The sequence below is a fragment of the Antedon bifida genome, chromosome 11, assembly GCF_963402885.1.
Source record: "Antedon bifida chromosome 11, ecAntBifi1.1, whole genome shotgun sequence".
Lineage (NCBI taxonomy): Eukaryota > Metazoa > Echinodermata > Crinoidea > Comatulida > Antedonidae > Antedon > Antedon bifida.
In genome coordinates, this window is record NC_136236.1 from 15,447,776 (window position 1) to 15,468,290 (window position 20,515).

At 32.0% G+C, this 20,515-nt stretch overlaps 4 protein-coding genes across 7 annotated transcripts in view; 1 reads left to right on the plus strand and 3 right to left on the minus strand.

The window, feature by feature from the left end:
• The window catches only part of LOC144855360 (uncharacterized), a 14,225-nt gene extending 9,730 nt beyond the window's left edge, over positions 1–4,495 (minus strand). Inside the window, exon 1 of the mRNA XM_078713198.1 lies at positions 2,838–4,495. Coding sequence (XP_078569324.1) covers positions 3,342–4,436 — 1,095 coding nt within the window. The 5' untranslated portion in view covers positions 4,437–4,495 and the 3' untranslated portion in view covers positions 2,838–3,341. The remainder of the gene's footprint in view (positions 1–2,837) is intronic.
• Positions 1–10,651, minus strand: part of LOC144856133 (uncharacterized) — a 39,830-nt gene extending 29,179 nt beyond the window's left edge. The window contains exon 1 of the mRNA XM_078714099.1: positions 8,938–10,651. Within this exon, the coding sequence (XP_078570225.1) occupies positions 8,938–10,651 (1,714 nt within the window). The remainder of the gene's footprint in view (positions 1–8,937) is intronic.
• The window catches only part of LOC144855353 (GRAM domain-containing protein 4-like), a 100,818-nt gene that overhangs the window by 35,930 nt on the left and 44,373 nt on the right, over positions 1–20,515 (plus strand). The window lies entirely within an intron of this gene.
• Positions 5,242–8,929, minus strand: LOC144855354 (uncharacterized). Of its 2 annotated transcripts, none has more exons than XM_078713192.1 (2): positions 6,820–8,929; positions 5,242–6,723 (listed from the first exon to the last, which is right to left on the minus strand). In XM_078713192.1, the coding sequence occupies exons 1-2, from the start codon at positions 7,791–7,793 to the stop codon at positions 6,138–6,140; spliced, it is 1,560 nt and encodes a 519-aa protein (XP_078569318.1). In that variant the 5' UTR covers positions 7,794–8,929; the 3' UTR covers positions 5,242–6,137. The 2 variants fall into 2 exon arrangements, with proteins under 2 accessions (XP_078569318.1, XP_078569317.1); XM_078713191.1 differs by having other exon boundaries at positions 5,242–6,854; positions 6,927–8,928.

Consider the following 20,515-nt stretch of genomic DNA (forward strand, 5'->3'; position numbering starts at 1 on the left):
AATTAACTTCCTTAAATGGAATATTCCATTAATCTAAAATTAAAATTGTGTATTTAAAATAAATATTTCTGGCCAAAAATAGGTTGTAAATAAATTTAACAATTATTGTTTTTATTACTATGGGTTTAATTAAATCCTATTGATTGGTTATTTATATTAAAGTACAGTATGAATCTTGTTACATGCAAAGAACTTTTTATATTTTGTGTAGAAAAGAATATAAATATTAAAAGTATTGTATACTTCAATGAACCTTTTATATGCATTTGTTTACCTACCATGGGTCTTAGAAATAGTATGACACATCAATGCCTGATTAATTCACTAATTTGAACAGCATTGAAATTACTGTACTTTATTGCTCATTTGTTATATTTCATACATGCTTTATACAATAGCAAGGGATGCAAGTCTATGAAACAATATAAAAGTTTTCCAACCACAATTAAAACTAGAACAATACATTATCTTTGATTAGACGAGATGTAATATTCCTCATTTAAAAATTCATCAGTACATTTGAAGCAGTAGCTATACAGTAGGTGAGTCTTCTGTTACAAGTCGTCTAGATTCCTCTTGTGTTGTTTCACAATGTTTGTTATGAGTGAAATAATCCTTTTTTCCACATAAGAACTTGATATTTGATGTTTTACTATCCAAGAATATACCAAATATTATATACTTCTCTTTTACGTGTGTTTATATAGCCAACAAAACTATTCTTCTTTTATCTACCTTTATAGAATGGGCCTAAATAATAATAATAATATAGTGTGGCATTCATTTGAACAGAACAAGATTAATTTATCATTCCATTGAAATTATTGATCATTTGGTAATGATCAAATACAAAGATGCTCTATGCAGTTGAATAATCAAATAAAATCTTTATTTGTTCCATAAAAAAGTGTACATGGAAAAATTGTTTTCCTAAACAGAAATATGAATGTCAAAGGTTTAGACAAATGGAATTTAGATTTAATAGTTTAAACAAAAGGAACATGAAGGACTATGAATTGACACTATATCAATATATTTTATTATACTTTTATACTTGTACAGTATTCTTATACATTTTCTTGTCTATAGGTGATGATGATGTAATGTTCTTCCATAAAAGTTTGAGTTGTACATTTAAGATCAAATATACTACCTTCATTGGTAAATCTACCAGATGATGTTCCTCCTATCACAATCTGTGTGGATTCCACTTGTGTTGTATGCAACACATTAGTTATGAAAGAAATAATCCACAAAATATCAACAATTTTCTTCCCTACCATGACTGCAATTTTTGATTATCAAATGCTCAACTAGAAAGCCACTCCAAGAGTGCATACCTCCGCCTACTGTAAAATTCTTCTACATCAGATTTAGTCACCGGAAAGTATGTGTACTCCTTGGCGGAGGTAAACTAAAATTAGAAATTAACTTCCTTAAATGGAATATTCCATTAATATAGAATAGAAATTTTTTAAATATTAATCAATATTTCTGTCAAGAATATTTTTAAAGTAAATCCTGCAATAGTTCCTATGTTGTTTAGTTAATTAAATGCTATTAATTGGTTATTTATATGTATGTATGAATCTATTTTACCTGCAGATAACTTATTATTTTGTACATTAGAAATGAGTAAACACACCAAAAGTATTGTATACTTCGCTGAGCCTTTTATATATTCCTCTGTTTACCTTTGTAACACAATGGGTGTTTCGTTTTGTAAACGAAAGTTTTATACAGTATGCCCTCAATATTATTGTAACGTGTATAGGACACACACGTGTGTAAAGTGATGCAAATAGCGAATGTGAAAAAATTTCAAAATATTTCTGGCCAAGAATAAATTTAACAATTGTTTTTTTTATTATTATTCCTATGGGTAATTAAATCCTATTGATTGGTTTATTATGATTTATGTTAAAGTAGAATATGAATCCTTTTACCTCAATGAGGTACAGTACATTGAAAGAGCAATAGTTGCATTCTCAAAAGAGGTCAAATTGATACACAATCTTCTTCAGAGTTTTCATCAGGTGATTAACATGAAATTTATCAGTTGGCATGAATTTATTAAAAGTAAGAATATTAGGTATGAATTTTTCCACATAAGAACTTGATATTTGATGTTTTACTAGCGAAGATATACCAAATATTGTATACCTCACTGAGCATTTTATGTGTGTTTATTTAGTCAACAAAACTGTTCTTCCTCTTTTCTACCTTCATACAATGGGCCTAAATAATAATAATATAGTGTGGCATTCATTTGAACAAGATTACTGTAACTTATGATTCCATTGAAATTATATTATTGCTCATTTGGTAATGATCGAATACAAAGATGCTCTATACAGTTGAATAATCAAATAAAATCTTGATTTGTTCCATATATAAAAACGTACATGGAAAAATTGTTTTCCTCAACAGAAATATGAACGTCAAGGTATAGAAAATGGAATTTAGATTTAATAGTTTAAACAAAAGGAACATGAAGGACTATGAATTGACACTATAATGATATATTTTATTATACTTTTATACTTGTACAGTATTCTTATTCCTGTTAGTGGCGGTTTCATTGCTGTTGGTTGTCAACTGAATAAAATAAATAAATATGAATGAATACATTTTCTTGTTTATAGGTATTTTATAATTAGCTTGACTTGACTAGATTCTTTTACCAATTTATACCGAGTATGAACAAAGTTGAACACAAAATATAGTAGGTTGGTTATATGAATCATCTTACAGGAATACTGTAGTACTACTCGGCTAATATGGTGATAGGCTTGTACTTTGTAATATGCTGGTAATTTGTAATATGCTTTATTTACATCAGTTAGATTATTTGCCTTCAGTTCCATTATATATTCAACTATAACTACGGCACAGTTGTTATAATAATGAGTAAATGGAAGAGTAAAGTAAAAGTTCCCTCAACCAAAATTAAAACTTGATAATCATGATAATACATGTGCCTCTTTTTATCACGTGACCCACAATTGTCCAATCTTTTTAGGTTTTATATATATGCCTCTTTTTATCATGTGACCCACAATCGTCCTATCATATATGACAGAAATCTATTTAGGTTTTATATAAATTTCTCTATTTTAGCAATCAATTGATTTATCGTACATATTGTAGCTTTGTGTAGTAGAAACAGTTTGTAAAATCACAAATGTTCTCATAAGAAATTTTGCGTCATGTATTAATGGTTTTTACACACTAAAGGCAGTATAACCAGATGTTAAAAAGTAAGTGTGTATACTAATATTCCTGTGTTTATTAGGTTTAAGATTTGTTATTACAAGTTGTCATTATCGTCTGTCAGGCGATTATGATGGCAATGTAATCTCATACTGTATGTCTTTTACCTGTTTCTTATTAGCCTTATGTCCAGATGTGGTAGAATTAATGTAGACCTTATCTCTTGCATCATTGTAATATACATGTTCCTTGTTATTTTCTTCCTTAACATCATTATAGACATGTTCTTTTTCTTTTGAAACATCATTATAGACATGTTCTTTTTCTTCAGCAACATAATTATAGACATGTTCTTTTTCTTCAGCAACATCATTATAAACATGTTCTTTTCCTTCAGCAACATCATTATAAACATGTTCTTTTCCTTCAGCAACATCATAGACATATTCCTTTTCTTCAGCAACAGCATTATAGACATGTTCTTTTTCTTCAGCAACATCATTATAGACTTGTTCCTTTTCTTCAGCAACATCATTATAGACATGTTCAGTGTTCATTTCAATTGATTTGTTGTATATGTCAGTTACTTCAGTGACACCATTGTTTAGCATCTGATTTCTAGGATTTCTCTTGTACAGTAATGAGATTATTAGGAATATCAGTAGAAGAACAATAACTGCACCAAGAGACAATCCAATGATTAAAAACTGTGAAGTTAAAGTTGTAGTAGATAGATAGAATGTTGGTGTAGCCAATGTGTTTCTGCTAATTATTAACTTATCAGAAGTTGTAGTAACTTCCACTTTAGATGTTGTTTGATAGAATGTTGGTGTAGCCAATGTGTTTCTGCTAATTATTGACTTATCAGAAGTTGTAGTAACTTCCACTTTAGATGTTGTCTGATGGATTGTTGGTGGAGTCAATGTATTTCTGCTAATTGTTGAAACAATCGATGTTGATGCAATATTTGTTTGATACCAAGTAGTTTTGCTGGCTTTTGTCGTCAATGTCTCTGGGTCTGTTATTGGTTCTGTTGTTGGTAATATTGTTGTCTGTGATGTTTCTTCTGCTGTACACGTTGTAATATCCCCCGGGCCCCACCATGTTACTCTGCATTGGTATGTTGCATCTAAATCTTCTTGTTGAAGAATAAAGTTATAATCCAATGGATATTCTGTAAACCTCTCTCCACTCAAAAATGCAACATTTCTACTCGAAACCATGACTTCATTTCTCCACCATTGAATCCATAGTAGTGGATTAGCTTGCTGTGTTTTACAGGTCAAGGTAGCAGTTTGGCCAACTAAATCTCTCTGATAACCAGTAGTACAAAGGGGATAAGGCGCTGGCGGTGGAAAATATACATAAAAAACGACATAACCCGTTAATAATTCATTACCAGTACTAGTTGCTATTGCTACACATCTATAATTTTTGAAGCGAAGAATATGCCTAAGTCCTTTTTCAATTGTTATTGTAAATTCAGCTTCGGTAGAGTTATTAAGTGAGTAGGCCAGTGCTTCTTGACCAAGGTCAGAGGTCAGCAACATTCCATTTCTGTAAATCTCTGCATCATCTTCAGTATAGTAATCTTTTCTGATCCAGACAATGTAATGTTCCTCTGTCAAAGTTTGATCAGAACATTTAAAGTCAAATATATCACCTTCATTAGCATATACAGTTTCAGGTGATTCTGCTGTCACAAGTTCTCTATATTGCTCTTGTGTTGTTGGCACAATGTTTGTTATAAGTGAAATTATCCACAAAATATCAACAAGTTTATCTCCTACCATAGCTGCAATTTGTAATCATCTGATGGTCAATTCTCAAACTTCTGAATTTTAAGTTAACTTCCTTAAGTGGAATATTCCATTAATGTAGAATAAATTAAAATTTGTGAATATATTAATATATTAAGTTTCTTGAAGAATATTTTGGAAACAAATTCAATTAATTTGTTTAATATTTTTTATATTTTATTTTTTCTATAATGGGTAATTCAATCGTATTTTAAAATGATTCAGAAGATATTTTGTTTTACCAGCAAAGAATACATCAAATATTGTATACTTCGCTAAGTATCTAACATGTTTATTTACTAAACAAAACTGTAGTTCTTCTTTTATGTGCGTTAGTATAGGGCTGTACTAATCACACGGTGCTCTGCATTTAAACAGTGTATAGAATTTATATTCCATACTGATGTTTAAATGCACACCAATCATTCAGTTAAAGATAAAGTATGACATCATAATTGATGTCAAAGGTAAAAAATAAATAAATTGAATGGGATAGTCTAAAGCTAGAAATGTGTAGTGTCTATGAATACAAAATGATGAAAATAATACTATGATATTGTGCTGTTATCTCTAAATATTGACTTTATTCCTATAAATCTTTTAATAGATATTCGTACTATATGATTTTGCTGATTTTGTCACAAAAATGATAAGTTTCACATTGTCCATTAGACAAATCAAGTAGTACATTTAGTGGTTGACTTATACCTGAATATGCATTGATATAGTTTATTTTTTATTTCAGTACCATTATATATTCTACTATACTGATATTATCTGTAAGAAAATAATTAAATTCTATTTTTATTTTTTCTATTGAGATACTCTAATATGTAAAAATATATGATCAAAGTTCCCAACAATATCTAAAAGAACTTCATCTTGATTAGACCACCGGGCTTTCATGGTGTTTAATTCCAACTGGAAAACAACTCTTTACACCCTTAATAGTGGGAGAGCACTGGTTCTTGTATGCATGCACAAAAGAGATCAAGTTTATATACGATCTTCTTTTGGAGACTTTCCACAGGTGACTAAAATGAAATTTATCAGTTGGCATTATCAGTTGGCTATATCATGTAATCTGTCAGATGATTATGATGGCAAGACAATCCCATGCTTTGTCTACCTGTTCTGATTATGATTTGGTAGTATTGACGTACAGTAAACTGTATCTTCTGGATCTTTTTTCCTTTCCTCCTTGACATTATTATATACATGATTCTTCTTTTCTTCCTTGATGGTATTATAGATGTGTTCTTTTTCTTCAGCAACTTCAAGATAGACATGTTCAGTGTTCATTTCAATTGGTTTGATGTATACTGGTGTGCTGTATGTTTCCATTACTTCTGCCATCTTTTGATCATTATTTGGCATCTGATTTGTCTGATTTCTCTTGTACATTAAAGCGATTATTAGAAGTATTATCAGAAGAAAAATAACTGCACCAAGAGACAATCCCATGGTAAAAGACTTATCAGAAGTTGTAGTGTCGTCCAGTGTAGATGTTGTCTGAAGGATTGTTGGTGTAGTCAATGCGCTTCTGCTAATTGTTGACTTATCAGAAGCTGTAGTGTCTTCCATTGTAGATGTTGTCTGAAGGATTGTTGGTGTAGTCAATGCACTTCTGCTAATTGTTGACTTATCAGAAGTTGTAGTGTCTTCCATTGTAGATGTTGTCTGAAGGATTGTTGATATAGTCAATGTGTTTCTGCTAATTGTTGACTTATCAGAAGTTGTAGTGTCTTCCAGCTGAGATGTCTGAAAAATATTTGGTGTAGTCAATGTGTTTCTGCTAATTGTTGACTTAGAAGTTGTAGTCTTATCAGAACTTGTAGTGTCTTCCATTATAGATGTCTGATGGATGGTTGGTGTAGTCACTGCATTTGTTGACCTATCAGAAATTGTAGTGTGTTCCATTATAGATGTTGTCTGATAAATTGTTGTCATATTCCCATTATATTCAGAAACTGTTGATTCAATATTTGTTTGATGTCTAAAAGTTCCACTGGTTGGTTCTGTTTTTGGTAATATTGTTGTCTGAGATGTTTCTTGTACTGTACATGTTGTAACGTCCTCCTTCCATGTGACCCTACATTGGTATGTTGCCTCTAAATCTTCTTGCTGAAGATTGAAGACATAGTCCAATGAGTATTCTGTAAATCTCGCTCTATTATTATATACTATATCTTTATTTAAAACCATTACATCATTTCTCCACCATTGAATGCTTATGATTGGATTACCTGGCTGTGTTGTACAGGTCAAGATAACATTTTGTCCAATTAAATTACTCTGGTAACCAGTAGAAGTACAAAGAGGATATGGTGCTGGTGGTGGATATTCTACTAACAAAACGACATAACCAGTTATTAATGCATTACCAGTACTAGTTGCTATTACTGCACATCTATAATTGTTGAAGTTAAGAATAATCCCAAGTCCTCTTGGGATTGTTATTGTAAATTCAGCTTCAGTGGAGTTGTTAAGTGAGTATGCCAGTGCTTCTTGACCAAGGTCAGAGGACAGCAGTGTTCCATTTCTGTAAATCTCTGTTTCATCTAAAGTATAAGATTTTGTTCTGATCCAGATGATGTAATGTTCCTCTGTGAAAGTTTGATCAGAACATTTGAAGTCAATTATGTCACCTATATTAGCATATACAGTTTGAGGGAATTCTCCTCCTATCACAAGTTGTCTAGATTCCTCTTGGTTTGTTGGCAACACATTTGTTATCAGTGAAAGTATCCACAAAATATCAACAATTTTCTCCCCTACCATGACGGCAATTTATAATCATCAAATGCATAATTGCAAAACTTTTAATATTACAAATGAACTTCCTTGAATGGAATACTCCATTAATATAGAATACATAAAATGTTATATAGAATACATTAACATTTGTAAATACTAATTAACTTTCTTAGAAACAAATTCAATAAATTTGTTTAATTATTTTATTATATATTTTATTTTATCTATAATGGTTAATTCAATCCTATTAATTATTTTTAAAATGAATTTATTTTTCTATATAAGATGATATTTTGTTTCACTAGCAAAGAATACATCAAATATTGCATACTTCGCTGAGTATCCAACATGTTTATTTACTAATTAAACAAAACTGTAATTGTTCTTTTATGTGCCTTTGTATGGGAGCCTTAGTAATCACACGAAGCTCTGAATTTAAACAGTGGATAGAATTTATATTCCATACACTGTTTAAATGCAGACCAATAAGTCATTCAGTCATATATAAATTATGACATCATTGGAATTATATTATTGCTGATTGTGGAAAAAGGATACTCTATAAAGTTGTCAAAGGTCATATGAATACAAAATGATGAAAATATAACTATATTTTACTGTTACATCTGAAAACTTGATTCCTATAAATCTTTTAATAGATATTTGACCTATTTATTTATTTTATTTTTTTTGCCGCAAGTTAAACATTGTTCCATTACACAAAGCAAGCAGTAGCAATAATATTGTTTATCAAATGAAGGAAAAATTACATAATAAACAAGTTTGAAATGATTGAAAGTGAATGCTCATATAAAAGTCTCTGCACAATTCCACAGGTTGGCAAATATCCAACAAACTAATTCTTCACTCAAAAAAAGTGCTGTAGTTAAATAAGCACAACATTAAACGTCTGAGAATTGTATAAACACATGTGTTGTTGTTTGTGTAAATTTATTTTCTAATGTGTTATTTGATAGTTACACACGTTCCTAATCTTCTGTTAGACATTCAGTCTCCTTATCTTGCTGTAATTTGCTCTGTGATTTTGATACGTCAACCACACCTTCATAAATGTTGTTGTCAACCATTACAAGGTCATCTTCTGATGGACATTCAGACTCTTTATCTTGCTGTAATTTGATCTGTGATTTTGTAACATCAATAGCACCTTCATAAATGCTGTTATCAACCATTTCATTGTCATCTTCTGTCTGATATTCAGACTCTTTATCTTGCTGTAATTTGGCACCCTCTGTTGGACAGTCGGTCTCCTTATCTTGCTGATTCACATTTCTCATTGATTTTGGAACTACCTGAGTGTCATTTCTACTGTGTGTGTCAGATGGTTTCTTTAGTTCTGGTTGTAGCGTTAATTCTGGTTGATCCTTTGAAGTTGATCCATTACACACTGGATTATCCTCTGTGGATAATCCCTGACTTTCATTGGAATCCTGATCTTTCTTTTGTTTCCAATACTTCATCTGCACTTTATCGCCATCTGTTTTAGACTTTCTTTTTTCAGCTCGTTTCTTCAAGACAACAAAAATTACAAGAACTACAAGGCAAGCACAAATAACAGCTGGGATTGCTAATAGATATATTAGTATACTCTCACTTTTTTGAGAAGTTTGTTTAGTGCGTTTGGTAGTCATGAGTTGTGTTGATGTATGTTGACGGATTTCATCTGTTGCAAAGGATTTGGATAGACTTGCAGCAGTCTCTTCTAGTTTTTTTGTTGTCAATATCTTTGGTGTTAGTGTGGTCAATATCTCTGGTGTTGAAGTGGTCAGTGTATCTGTCCTTAATGTTGTTAACTTTTTTAGTGTTGATGAGGTCAGTTTTTCTGGTGTTGGTGTAGTCGATGTCTCTGGTGTTAGTGTGGTCAATATCTCTGGTGTTGGTGTGGTCGATGTCTCTGGTGTTAGTGTGGTCAATATCTCTGGTGTTGGTGTGGTAAATATCTCTGGTGTTGGTGTGGTCGATGTCTCTGGTGTTGGTGTGGTCGATGTCTCTGGTGTTAGTGTGGTCAATATCTCTGGTGTTGGTGTGGTTGATGTCTCTAGTGTTATTGTAGTCAATGTCTCTGTTGTTAGTGTGATTGATTTTTCCAATGTTGTTGGTGTGAGAAGTGTCTCTTGTGTTGCTGTCTCTGGTTCTGTTGTTGCTTCTGCTGTTGTCGAGTGAAGTGTTTCTTGCACTGTACATGTTTTAACATCCTCCATCCATGTGACCCTACATTGGTATGTTGTCTCTAAATCTTCTTGTTGAAGAGTAAATGTATAGTTCAATGAGAAATCTCTAAGTTTGTTTTCACCATTGTACACTATTAAGCGTTTACTTGTAACATTTACATTACCTTGCCACCATTGAATGCTTATTCTTGGATTACCTGGCTGTGTTACACACAACAGTGTAACATTTTGTCCAAAAGAATCGCTCTGATAACTGGTAGCAGAACAAAGAGGATATGGTGCTGGAGGTGGATAGTCTACAAGCAGATAGCCGTAATTATTTGAAAATAATATATTACCAGTACTGGCTTCTATTACTGCACATTCATAGTTATTTCCATGAAGATATTGTCCAAGTCCTTTTTTTATTGTTATTATAAATTCAGCTTCAATGGAGTTGTTGAGTGAGTATGCCAGTGCTTCTTGTCCAAGGTCAGAGGTCAGTAGTGCCCCATTCCTGTAAATCTCTGTTTCCTTTCTGTACCAGATTGTGTATTGTCCCTCTATCAAAGGTTGATCATTACACTTTAAGTTAATAATATCGCCTTCTTTGGCATGTACAATTTTAGGTTGTTCCTCTTGAGTTGCCTGAAGTACGTTTATTATGAGTGAAACAATCCACAAAATCTCAACAAATTTACCTCCCACCATGACTGCAGTTTAATCTGATGTTCTATTGTTATATGTTTAATTATTATAAACTTCCTTATAAGGAATATACCAAAAGTGTAGACACAATTTTAATATTGTATCATTAAGAAGTATCTATATCATAATCAAAAGGCATGTGTTTATAAAGCCAAACAAAAAGATAAGATAAAGACACATAATTTGTTTCAAATTTTTAATTTAAATTGTAAATTAACAGATATCAACTCATTTTATTTTTTAGAAAAATGGTATATTCCTAACACGGAAAGAATAAAATACAATATTCATGGTAATATTTTTTTGTCTAAATACTTTACATCACCAGATCAGGATGTATTATTATGATAACTTCCTTACATTTGAGTATTGTATAAATATTGTTAATGTTCTTACATATCACAATAATCTTTATTGGAGTTTGATTTTGACATAACAAATAACGTTAAACCAATAATGAATGTTTATAAGGTTAAGGCCAAGATTTACTTCAACAGTGAAAAGATTGAACATTCAATCGTTGGAAAGATTGAATGTTCAATCTTTTAATGATGAGTGAAAGAAATCATAGCATTGAATGATTGCAATAATGACTCTTTTGTAGGGCAAGTTATAGTATGTTTTTTAGGCCTAGGCACGGAAAATGAACCTTAACACCTTTTGACATGGCCTAACAAACTCTAGAATTTAGTTAGTACATCTATCGGTTAAGATGCTCTTCCCTTTGCAAAAAAGCCGTATACGATCCGTATACGCTGAAAACGTATACGACGTATACGGATCGTATACGATTTCACTGTTTACATTATTTCCACTCTGTTGCTCCACAAAGAGTTGGCGTCGTATACGTTTAGCATACGTAACGTAGGATACGTTGTTTATTCATGATAAGAATATCGTATACGAATCATATACGAACAAACTAGGCCATTTTATAAATTATAATAGTAGTAATGAGTAGAATAGAGCTAAATAAAACATTTAAATTGTCATTACAACAAATACGTACGTAGGCTGGCTCTCTGGCCTAGCTAGCACCAGCCACTACTAGTCTAGTAGTATTATTAGTATAGTAGTAGTAGTAGGAGCTAGGACATAAGACCATATTTATTTCTATTTATTAGATAGCCTAGGCTACCGATAAAATTCAAACAACGTTTTTCGCAAGTCAATAAAATACGCTAAACAGGTATACTACTACTAGGTAGGCCTAGAAAGGACAAGACAAGGGGCCATTTTCACGATGTTGTTTGCAGTTTTCCTTTATAAAATATGACAGAGGTCAGTAAGTTCAGCCGCCGACGACGACCGATCGTCGCTCGGTTGCCTACAGTTGCAACTCGTGGTCGACTCGGCTCTCTGGTGGCCAATCATGCATATCATCGGGTACGTCGCGTCGTTCGATCTTCTCAATTCGTCACACCACGTGCGAGCTTTGGGTGGTCAAATTACATCGTTTATGTTAAGCGATATTATTCCGCGACATGTGTTGTAGTATAGTGGAGATGGAGTAACAATACTTTGGCAAATAATGCGGAAGAGGAAAACCATGATCCAAAACAGAAGTGGGATGTGTTGATATGTACATTAACATTATATAATAATTATTATTTAACGATGAATACAATCGGATTTTGAATATGAAGTTGATCACTTCCGTAGAAAAAAATTAAAAAACAAAATTAGTGGTTATAGTAAATACAGTATATCGAATTTCTTTCAACTTTTTCCCGGTTAAGCGAACAGATTGAATTGCTTTCATTTATCTCAGCGGTATTTCTGCTTGGTGATTAAGAAATCATAAAACATGTCTTTAAAAAATAACCACCCTCAACTGTAAATAACAAATTAAATAAGTCTACTAAACATTGTTGATTTCCCATGGACCCAACAATACCCCAACTATTTCATTCATAATTGTTTATTTGTAACAGTTTATTTGAAATCCTTGTCCTTTCTTTTCAATTGTGTGATAATTAAATTAGATTGTACATGCTGATGCTGTATATTATGTAAAAAGATGAGTCATGTTTATCAGATTCTTGAAAAAGATCAAAAATGTGTTCTAGTTATATCTTTATTTGGAGTTAGACACGTACTACATTCATTAAAATGATAAACAAATATCCAGCAGCCGTGTGTACAGAGGGGCACAACAAAACTATTAGCTACTAATATTGTACACAATTTATTACATACAATAGTAAAACGTCTATACGTCAATACGTAGTTACGAAGCGGTATCCTCGCAACTAGGCTCATAGTTGTTTACCACTCCAACATATGATATGAATAAAGCCTATCTTATTAAGTATCTCGCGCCCGCGCATATACAGCAAAAAGTTACAAAGGTTCACATATTTATATTAACGATTTTTTTTTAATTTACGAATTAAATAAATAAAAATATAATTAAATACCGCTTGGCCTATCAGCATTTACCAGGGAGATGTAAAATAAGTATTTAACATTTATCTGGTTTTACTACGTTCGCGTACAATTTATCATTTGGATTTTTTAAGTTACAGTATATTTAATATACTGCGGGCCCAATTTAAAAGTTATTTATATATTTCCAAGTACATTATTATTAATTAAAGCACTTTCAAATTAATAACAGCACATTTTGTATGATTCACTTATTAATGGAACGTACCAAAGTAGGTTATGTTAAATTGTATTCATCAGTGACAACTCTAGGAAATTTACAGCAATTAGTTCTGATGCCTAAAATAGTAAAATGCTTTAAAACGTCGGAGCTTCTTTTTTCGTATTTTTGGCTGTTGAATGTTTTGTTGGCACCCCCTAACTTTGCAAGTAGGTTATTAAAATAATACAATATAACCAAATCTAATATATAGGGGAAAGCTAGCTAGCTTATTTTCACAATGAGTGTACCACAGACTCTTTTCCTTGGCGTATTTTTCCCAGGCCTAGTTACTCTTAGTTTACTAGAGCTGCTGCAGTAGCTAGTTACTGCATGTTCGATCTATACAATTACAATATGCCTATAGCCTAGCTAGCTAGAAGTCATCGAATTTACTATCTACTTTGGCCCACTGTAACTAGGCCTACATCCCATTTTTTTTTTTATGGCGAGTTAAAACCCGTAGCAAAAAAATCCTGTTGGACAACAACACATGATTGAAAATGAATGAAATCTGATCCATCCATGTGATGCATGTATGCATGCAGCACACACAACACAGGCACGTTTTGGGCGAATTTATTTGGATCATTCCATATATATAATAGGGAGCCACATGTATTCTACATTTTTGTTACATCGTAATTTATGGATTTTACTTACTCGTTTTAAATTTAATATACTGCGGGCCCAATTTAAAATTTATTTATTTATTTCCAAGTACATTATAATTAATTAAAGCACTTTCAAATTAATAACAGCACATTTTGTATGATTCACTTATTAATGGAACGTACCAAAGGTAAAGAAATAGCAGAGGGGATAAACAAGACGGAACAGCCTGGGTGGGTTTTTATGCTTGATAGAAAAATAACGTCTTGTAAAATACAGCACCAATTTTTTTCATTAGCGAAAAATATGAACTAAATCATCATAGGGAATTTAATGTACATATACCGACCGAAAAAAAAACAAACAAATTGTACACGAATTACTGCAGTCAAGATGCTCCTGCCATCGTAACGTATGCTATCGTCGTCTTGTAAAAAGAGGGACAGTCCCTTTTCGCTTGGTAATATGATGCAGTTTGTATACGTACACGCGTCGTATCGTATACGGATCGTATACGGATTGTATACGGATCGTATAATTAGGAAATTGTTTATAAATGATCGTATACGGTTCGTATATGTTTATTATGCGGGCAGGAACTTCCGAATTGGCGTATACGTTTCGTATACGAAATGGACTTCCTATACGAAACATATACGAAACGTATGTAAATCGTATACGTTCGTATACGGCTTTTTTGCAAAGGGTTATGTCAACACAGAACTCCACTCAACTGTGTCAACATAAGCGCTCCGAGCAACTGTATGCAACTCACCTCAACTAACCGCAACTGAAAGGCACACAAAATATATCACATAGTTGCTTTCAATTCCTTTGAGTTGTTCTACTTTTTGCGGAACTGAAAACTTTGAATCAAGTCATGTGTGTGGTATAGGTGACCATAACCAGCATATAAGGTAACATACAGGTTCATATACGAATCGTGCTTAGTGTGCCATAAGATAACCATGACTAGTTACAATCAGTTCCTATGTCGACATAAGCGCTTGCACACTACTTCCTTTTAGTTCAGTTCAGTTCAGTTGCTCAAAATGTCGACATAAGGGCTTTAGCGCAACTAGTTCCTTTCAGTTGAGTTGAGTTTCTATTTGACATTAAGGCACCTTTAGTTGTCTGCCATACCTCAGAAATGCCTTTTTTTAAATAAAACAAATTGTAATTGTAGTCAAAAATTAAATTTGCATTCAACTCATTTGCTAATAATAAACTTTATTCTTGGCAGAAATATAATATAATAGTCACAAATTGTGATACAAGTATAACTAACTTCAATTCAACAAATTTAAAAGTACATGTGAATGTAATTTTAATTATATAAGCATTCATTTAACAAAATAGTATTTCAATTTATGGATTAAATAGAAGTAATATTGATTAAGATAATAATGTTATATACTTATGAGACCCATGGCCATGTATTTTTTTTATCATATAGTATTTTCAGAGATGTGGATACATAATAGACAGGAGGACATTTTAGTGTTTTTTTTTATAACAAATCTGCGTTATTCAATTTATTTTACAATTGTGGTTCTACAAATGGAAATTTCAGCATCAATTTACAAAGCAGAAACTCTATAATAATGATAATAATATATATAAAAATGTAGTTGTTGAAGTAAATACATTTGTAAAGGTAAAAAATCTAAAAAAAGCTTTCATACAGAAATATTGTGCTTTTAAAAGTGAACACAAGCTAATATTGGTATTATAATTATATAATAAATTTACGACTTAAATACTGAAAACATCAGCAGACGGTGATTCACATTGACTGTGAATACATAACATTGATGGAATTTATCTTTGTTGATCACACAAACATTATTGACAGAAACAGTTTTATACTTAGATAAATGTCATATTACACCTAGCAGCAGATATAAGAAGCAATCAATAGTAGTAATAATTACTGTACAATTTAGGTGTGTTTGATTTTGGCAGATTCCCCTGGATAGGGGTGTATTTTAACAAAAGTAAGAACATTATTTAGTAAATTAGGGATGGTTGTGTTTTGTAGAAAGGTTCATCAGGAGAGGTTTTTGACATTATCTGGTGATTAAGATGGCAGCACACTCTCATACTTCTCATCTTCTTCTACCCGTTTCTTGTTAGCCTTGACATTATTATAGACATGTTCTTTTTCTTCAGCAACATCATCGTAGACATGGTTTGTGTTAATTTCTCTCTTGACATTTTTATAGACATGTTCTTTTTCTTCAGCAACATCATCATAGACATGTTTTGTGTTAATTTCTTCTTGTTCTTTAACATCATCATATATGTATTCTGTTTTCATTTCAATTGGTTTGTTGTATATGTCTGTTACTTCAGTAACACCTACCATATTTTGAACACCAGTGTTTGGTGTCTGATTTGAACGATTTCTCTTGTGCAGTAATTGTAAAGAAATAATTAACAGTATCAGTAGAAGAATAATAACTGCACCAAGAGACAATCCAATGGTTAAAGACTTATCAGCAGTTGTAGTGTCTTCCATAAGTGTCTCTTGTGTAGGTGTGGTCAATATCTCTGGTGTTGGTGTGGTCAATATCTCTGGTGTTGGTGTGGTCAATATCTCTGGTGTTGGTGTGGTCAATGTGACTGGTGTTGGTTTGGTCAATTTTTCTGTTGTTGGTTTGGTCAATTTCTCTGGTGTTGGTGTGGTCAATATCTCTGGTGTAGGTGTGGTCAATGTGACTGGTGTTGGTTTGATTGATGTCTCTTGCATTGATTTGGTCAATGTTTCTGTTGTTGGTTTGGTCAATTTCTCTGGTTCTGTTACTCTTGTTTGTTTCTCTACTGTACATGTTTTAGCATCTTTCTTCCATGTGACCCTGCATTGGTATGTTGTCTCTAAATCTTCTTGTTGAATATTGAAGGTATAGTTCAATGAATAATCTTTAAATTTGTTTAGACCATTGTACACTATTAAGTGTTTTCTTGTAACACTTACATTACCTTGCCACCATTGAATGCTTATTCTTGGATTACCTGGCTGTGTTACACACGACAGTGTAACATTTTGTCCAATAGAATTTCTCTGATAACTGGTAGCATAACAAAGAGGATATGGTGCTGGAGTTGGATATTCTACAACCAGATAGCCATAGTTATAGGAAAATAGGGTATCACCAGTACTGGTTTCTATAACTGCACATTCATAGTTATTTCCATTAAGATATTGTCCAAGTCCTTTTTTTATTGATAGTTTCAGGTCAGCTTCAGTTGAGTTGTTAAGTGAGTATGCCAATGCTTCTTTGCCTAATTTAGAAGTCAGTAGTGTTCCATTTCTGTAAATTGATATTCCCTTTCTGTACCAGATGATGTAATGTTCTTCTATAAATGTTTGATTAGTACATTTCAGGTCAAATATATCACCTTCAGTGGCATATACAATTTTAGGTTGTTCCTCTTGAGTTGTCTGATGTACATTTATTATAAGTAAAATAATCCACAAAATATCAACACATTTACCTCCCACCATGACTGCAGCAGTTCTATTGTAAAATATTTTAAACTTCCTTATAAGGAATATACCAAAAGTGTAGAGACAATTTTAATATTACATCATTAGGAAGTATCTATATATCATAATCAAAAGGTGTGTGTTTATAAAGCCAAACAAAATAATTTGTTTAAAATTGTTAACTTAAATTGTAAATTAACAGATATTAACTCATTTTTTTAGAAAAATGGTATATTCCTAATTAATACACGGAAAGAATATAATATAATATTCATGGTAATATTTTTTTGTCTAAATACTTTAAATCACCAAATCAGGATGTATTATTATGATAACTTCCTTACATTTGAGTATTATATAAATATTGTTAATGTTCTTACATTTCACAATAATCTTTATTGGAGTTTGATTTTGGCATATCAAGTAACGTTATACCAATAATGAATGTTTATAAGTTTAAGGCCAAGATTTACTCCAACAGTGAAAAGATTGAATGTTCATGTTGATGAGTGAAAGGAATCATAGCATTGAATGATTGCAATAATGACTCTTTTGTAGGGTAAGTAATAGTATGTTTTTTATCGAAAATGAACCTTAACACCTTTTGACATGGCCTAACAAACTCTAGAATTTAGTTAGTACATCTATCGGTTAAGATGCTCTTATATCAACACAGAACTCCACTCAACTGTGTCGACATAAGCGCTCTGAGCAACTGAATGCAACTCTCCTCAACTAACCGCAACTGGACGGCACACAAAACATGTCGACATAAGCATAGTTACTTTCAATTCCTTTTAGTTGTTCTACTATTTGGGTAAGGTAACATACAGGTTTTTATACGAATCACGCTTAGTGTGCCATAAGATAACCATGACTAGTTACAATCAGTTCCTGTGCCGACAGAAGCGCTCGTTCCTTTTAGTTCAGTTGCTCGAAATGTCGACATAAGGGCTTTAGCGCAACTAGTTCCTTTCAGTTAAGTTGAGTTTCCTTTTGACATAAGGGCACCTTTAGTTGGCTGCCATATCTCAGAAATGCCTTTTTTTTAATAAAACAAATTGTAATTGTAGTCAAAAATAAAATTTGCAGTCAACTCAAATGCTAAATATTAAACTTTATTCTTGGCAGAAATATAATATAATAGTCTCAAATTGTGATACAAGTATAGCTACTTCAATTCACCAAATTTAAAAGTACATGTGAATGCATGTAATTGAATTTCAAATATATATAAGCATTTATTTAACAAAATAGTATTCCATTTATGATTAAATAGAAGTAATATTGATTAAGAAAATAATGTTATTTACTTATGAGACCCATGGTCATTTTTTTATCATATAGTATTTGGATGTGGATACATAATAGAGAGGAGGAAATTTTATTTATTTTTTTATAACAAATCTGCATTCAATTTATTTTACAATTGTGGTTCTACAAATGGAAATTTCAGGATCAATTTACAAAGCAGGAGCTCTATAATAACAATAATAAATATAAAAATATAGGCAGAAGGATTGGAAATCTAAGCCATTCAGCAACAATGTTGAAGTAAATAAATGTAGAAATGTCAAAAATCTACAAAAAAAGAAAAGCTTTCATACTGAAATATTATGGTTTTATAAGCGCACTTGGGAAAACCAGTGCTTTCAGATGCCAAAGTGATCACAAGCTAATATTGGTATTATATAATAGAACATTGATTATTAGTGTTGTTTACTTGCATTCATTTTCTATTGTTTTACTTGATATTACACCACTGTGTAAATCTTGTTATCAACCATTACTTTGTAGCATCAATTCACAAGCTGCAACCTCCAAAAAGATAATATAAATTTACATATAACTCGTGCCCACAGATGGTTCTCGAATACATAGTGATTTCAGCGGTAAAAAACTGGCGACTTCAAATGTACATGCAGGACAATAATACATGTCGTTTACAGGAACGAATAAATAGACACAGTGATTTATGTACTCAACTAAAATTAGCACCCTGGGAATTACTTCCGAAAGAGAAACTTGTCACAAAATAAGACCAATTGTATTGTAACAAACTGAATTTGTATTTAATTGTATGTAACATTAGGGTTGATGGATGGGGAAGAGGATGGGTGCAAAGACGAACAATTTTTAAATGTATTCTTTATCCATTTGGTAAAATATTAATTGTTTTCATGTTTTACAAATAATATTCACTAAACACAGTAAAACATTGCGATTTAATACTTTGTTGAAACTGTCACCGTCATAGTCGATTGAAATAGTACAGTACATGTAACGATACATCACTAATACGACGTTTATATTTTTTTTTTGTAATTACATTATTAATTAATACAAACGTTCAGAAGGAACTGTCAGTAATAAAGTAAATACCTCTATTCGTGGTAAATCGTAAATTCGCTTTAATCGTCAATAGATAATTATCTAACTCAACTTAATTAGTAGGCCTAATGATTTTCAATTGTTTCTTAGAGCCAATCCATACTTAAGTTGGTTCCTAACCACAAAAGTTGTTCTGCGTTTAGAGCATGTGATCCTTCGTACTGTAAGCCTGTCCTCTACTGGCTTTACAACGCTACTCATGCCAGTGAGGTGGAGGGTGGTGGTGTGGATAGTGGTTTAACTGCAATAATAAAGTTAATTTTACATAGACGACGACTGGAAAGGCTAGCGCATTATCCGTTAAAAAAATACTTATATCCAACCTCTGCAGCACAGATTGGAAAAAAATTGATCGAATTTCTGTTATGACTGTACTTGTCTTTACGACGCCTGAGGGAATAGAAACTTGTGGAACAGAGATTGGAATGTTCCATTCATCGCAAATCAATACATTTGTTTTTAAAAAAAATTGGCCTGTCTTCAACATTATGATACTGTACTCGAGCTGTTCAACCATTTTTCAGCCATTAAAAACAATTATCGTAAGAGGAGATAGGAAAATGCGATGCATCCTCGTATTATTGTGTGCAGGTATTTTTCAAGAGGACATCCATTAGACAGTGTATACCACGATCGGAAAACACCCCTATTTGGGGCAAATCGTTGAACCTAAATTCGTTTTAATTGTCAATAACTAATTATCTAACTCAGTTTAATTAGTAAACAG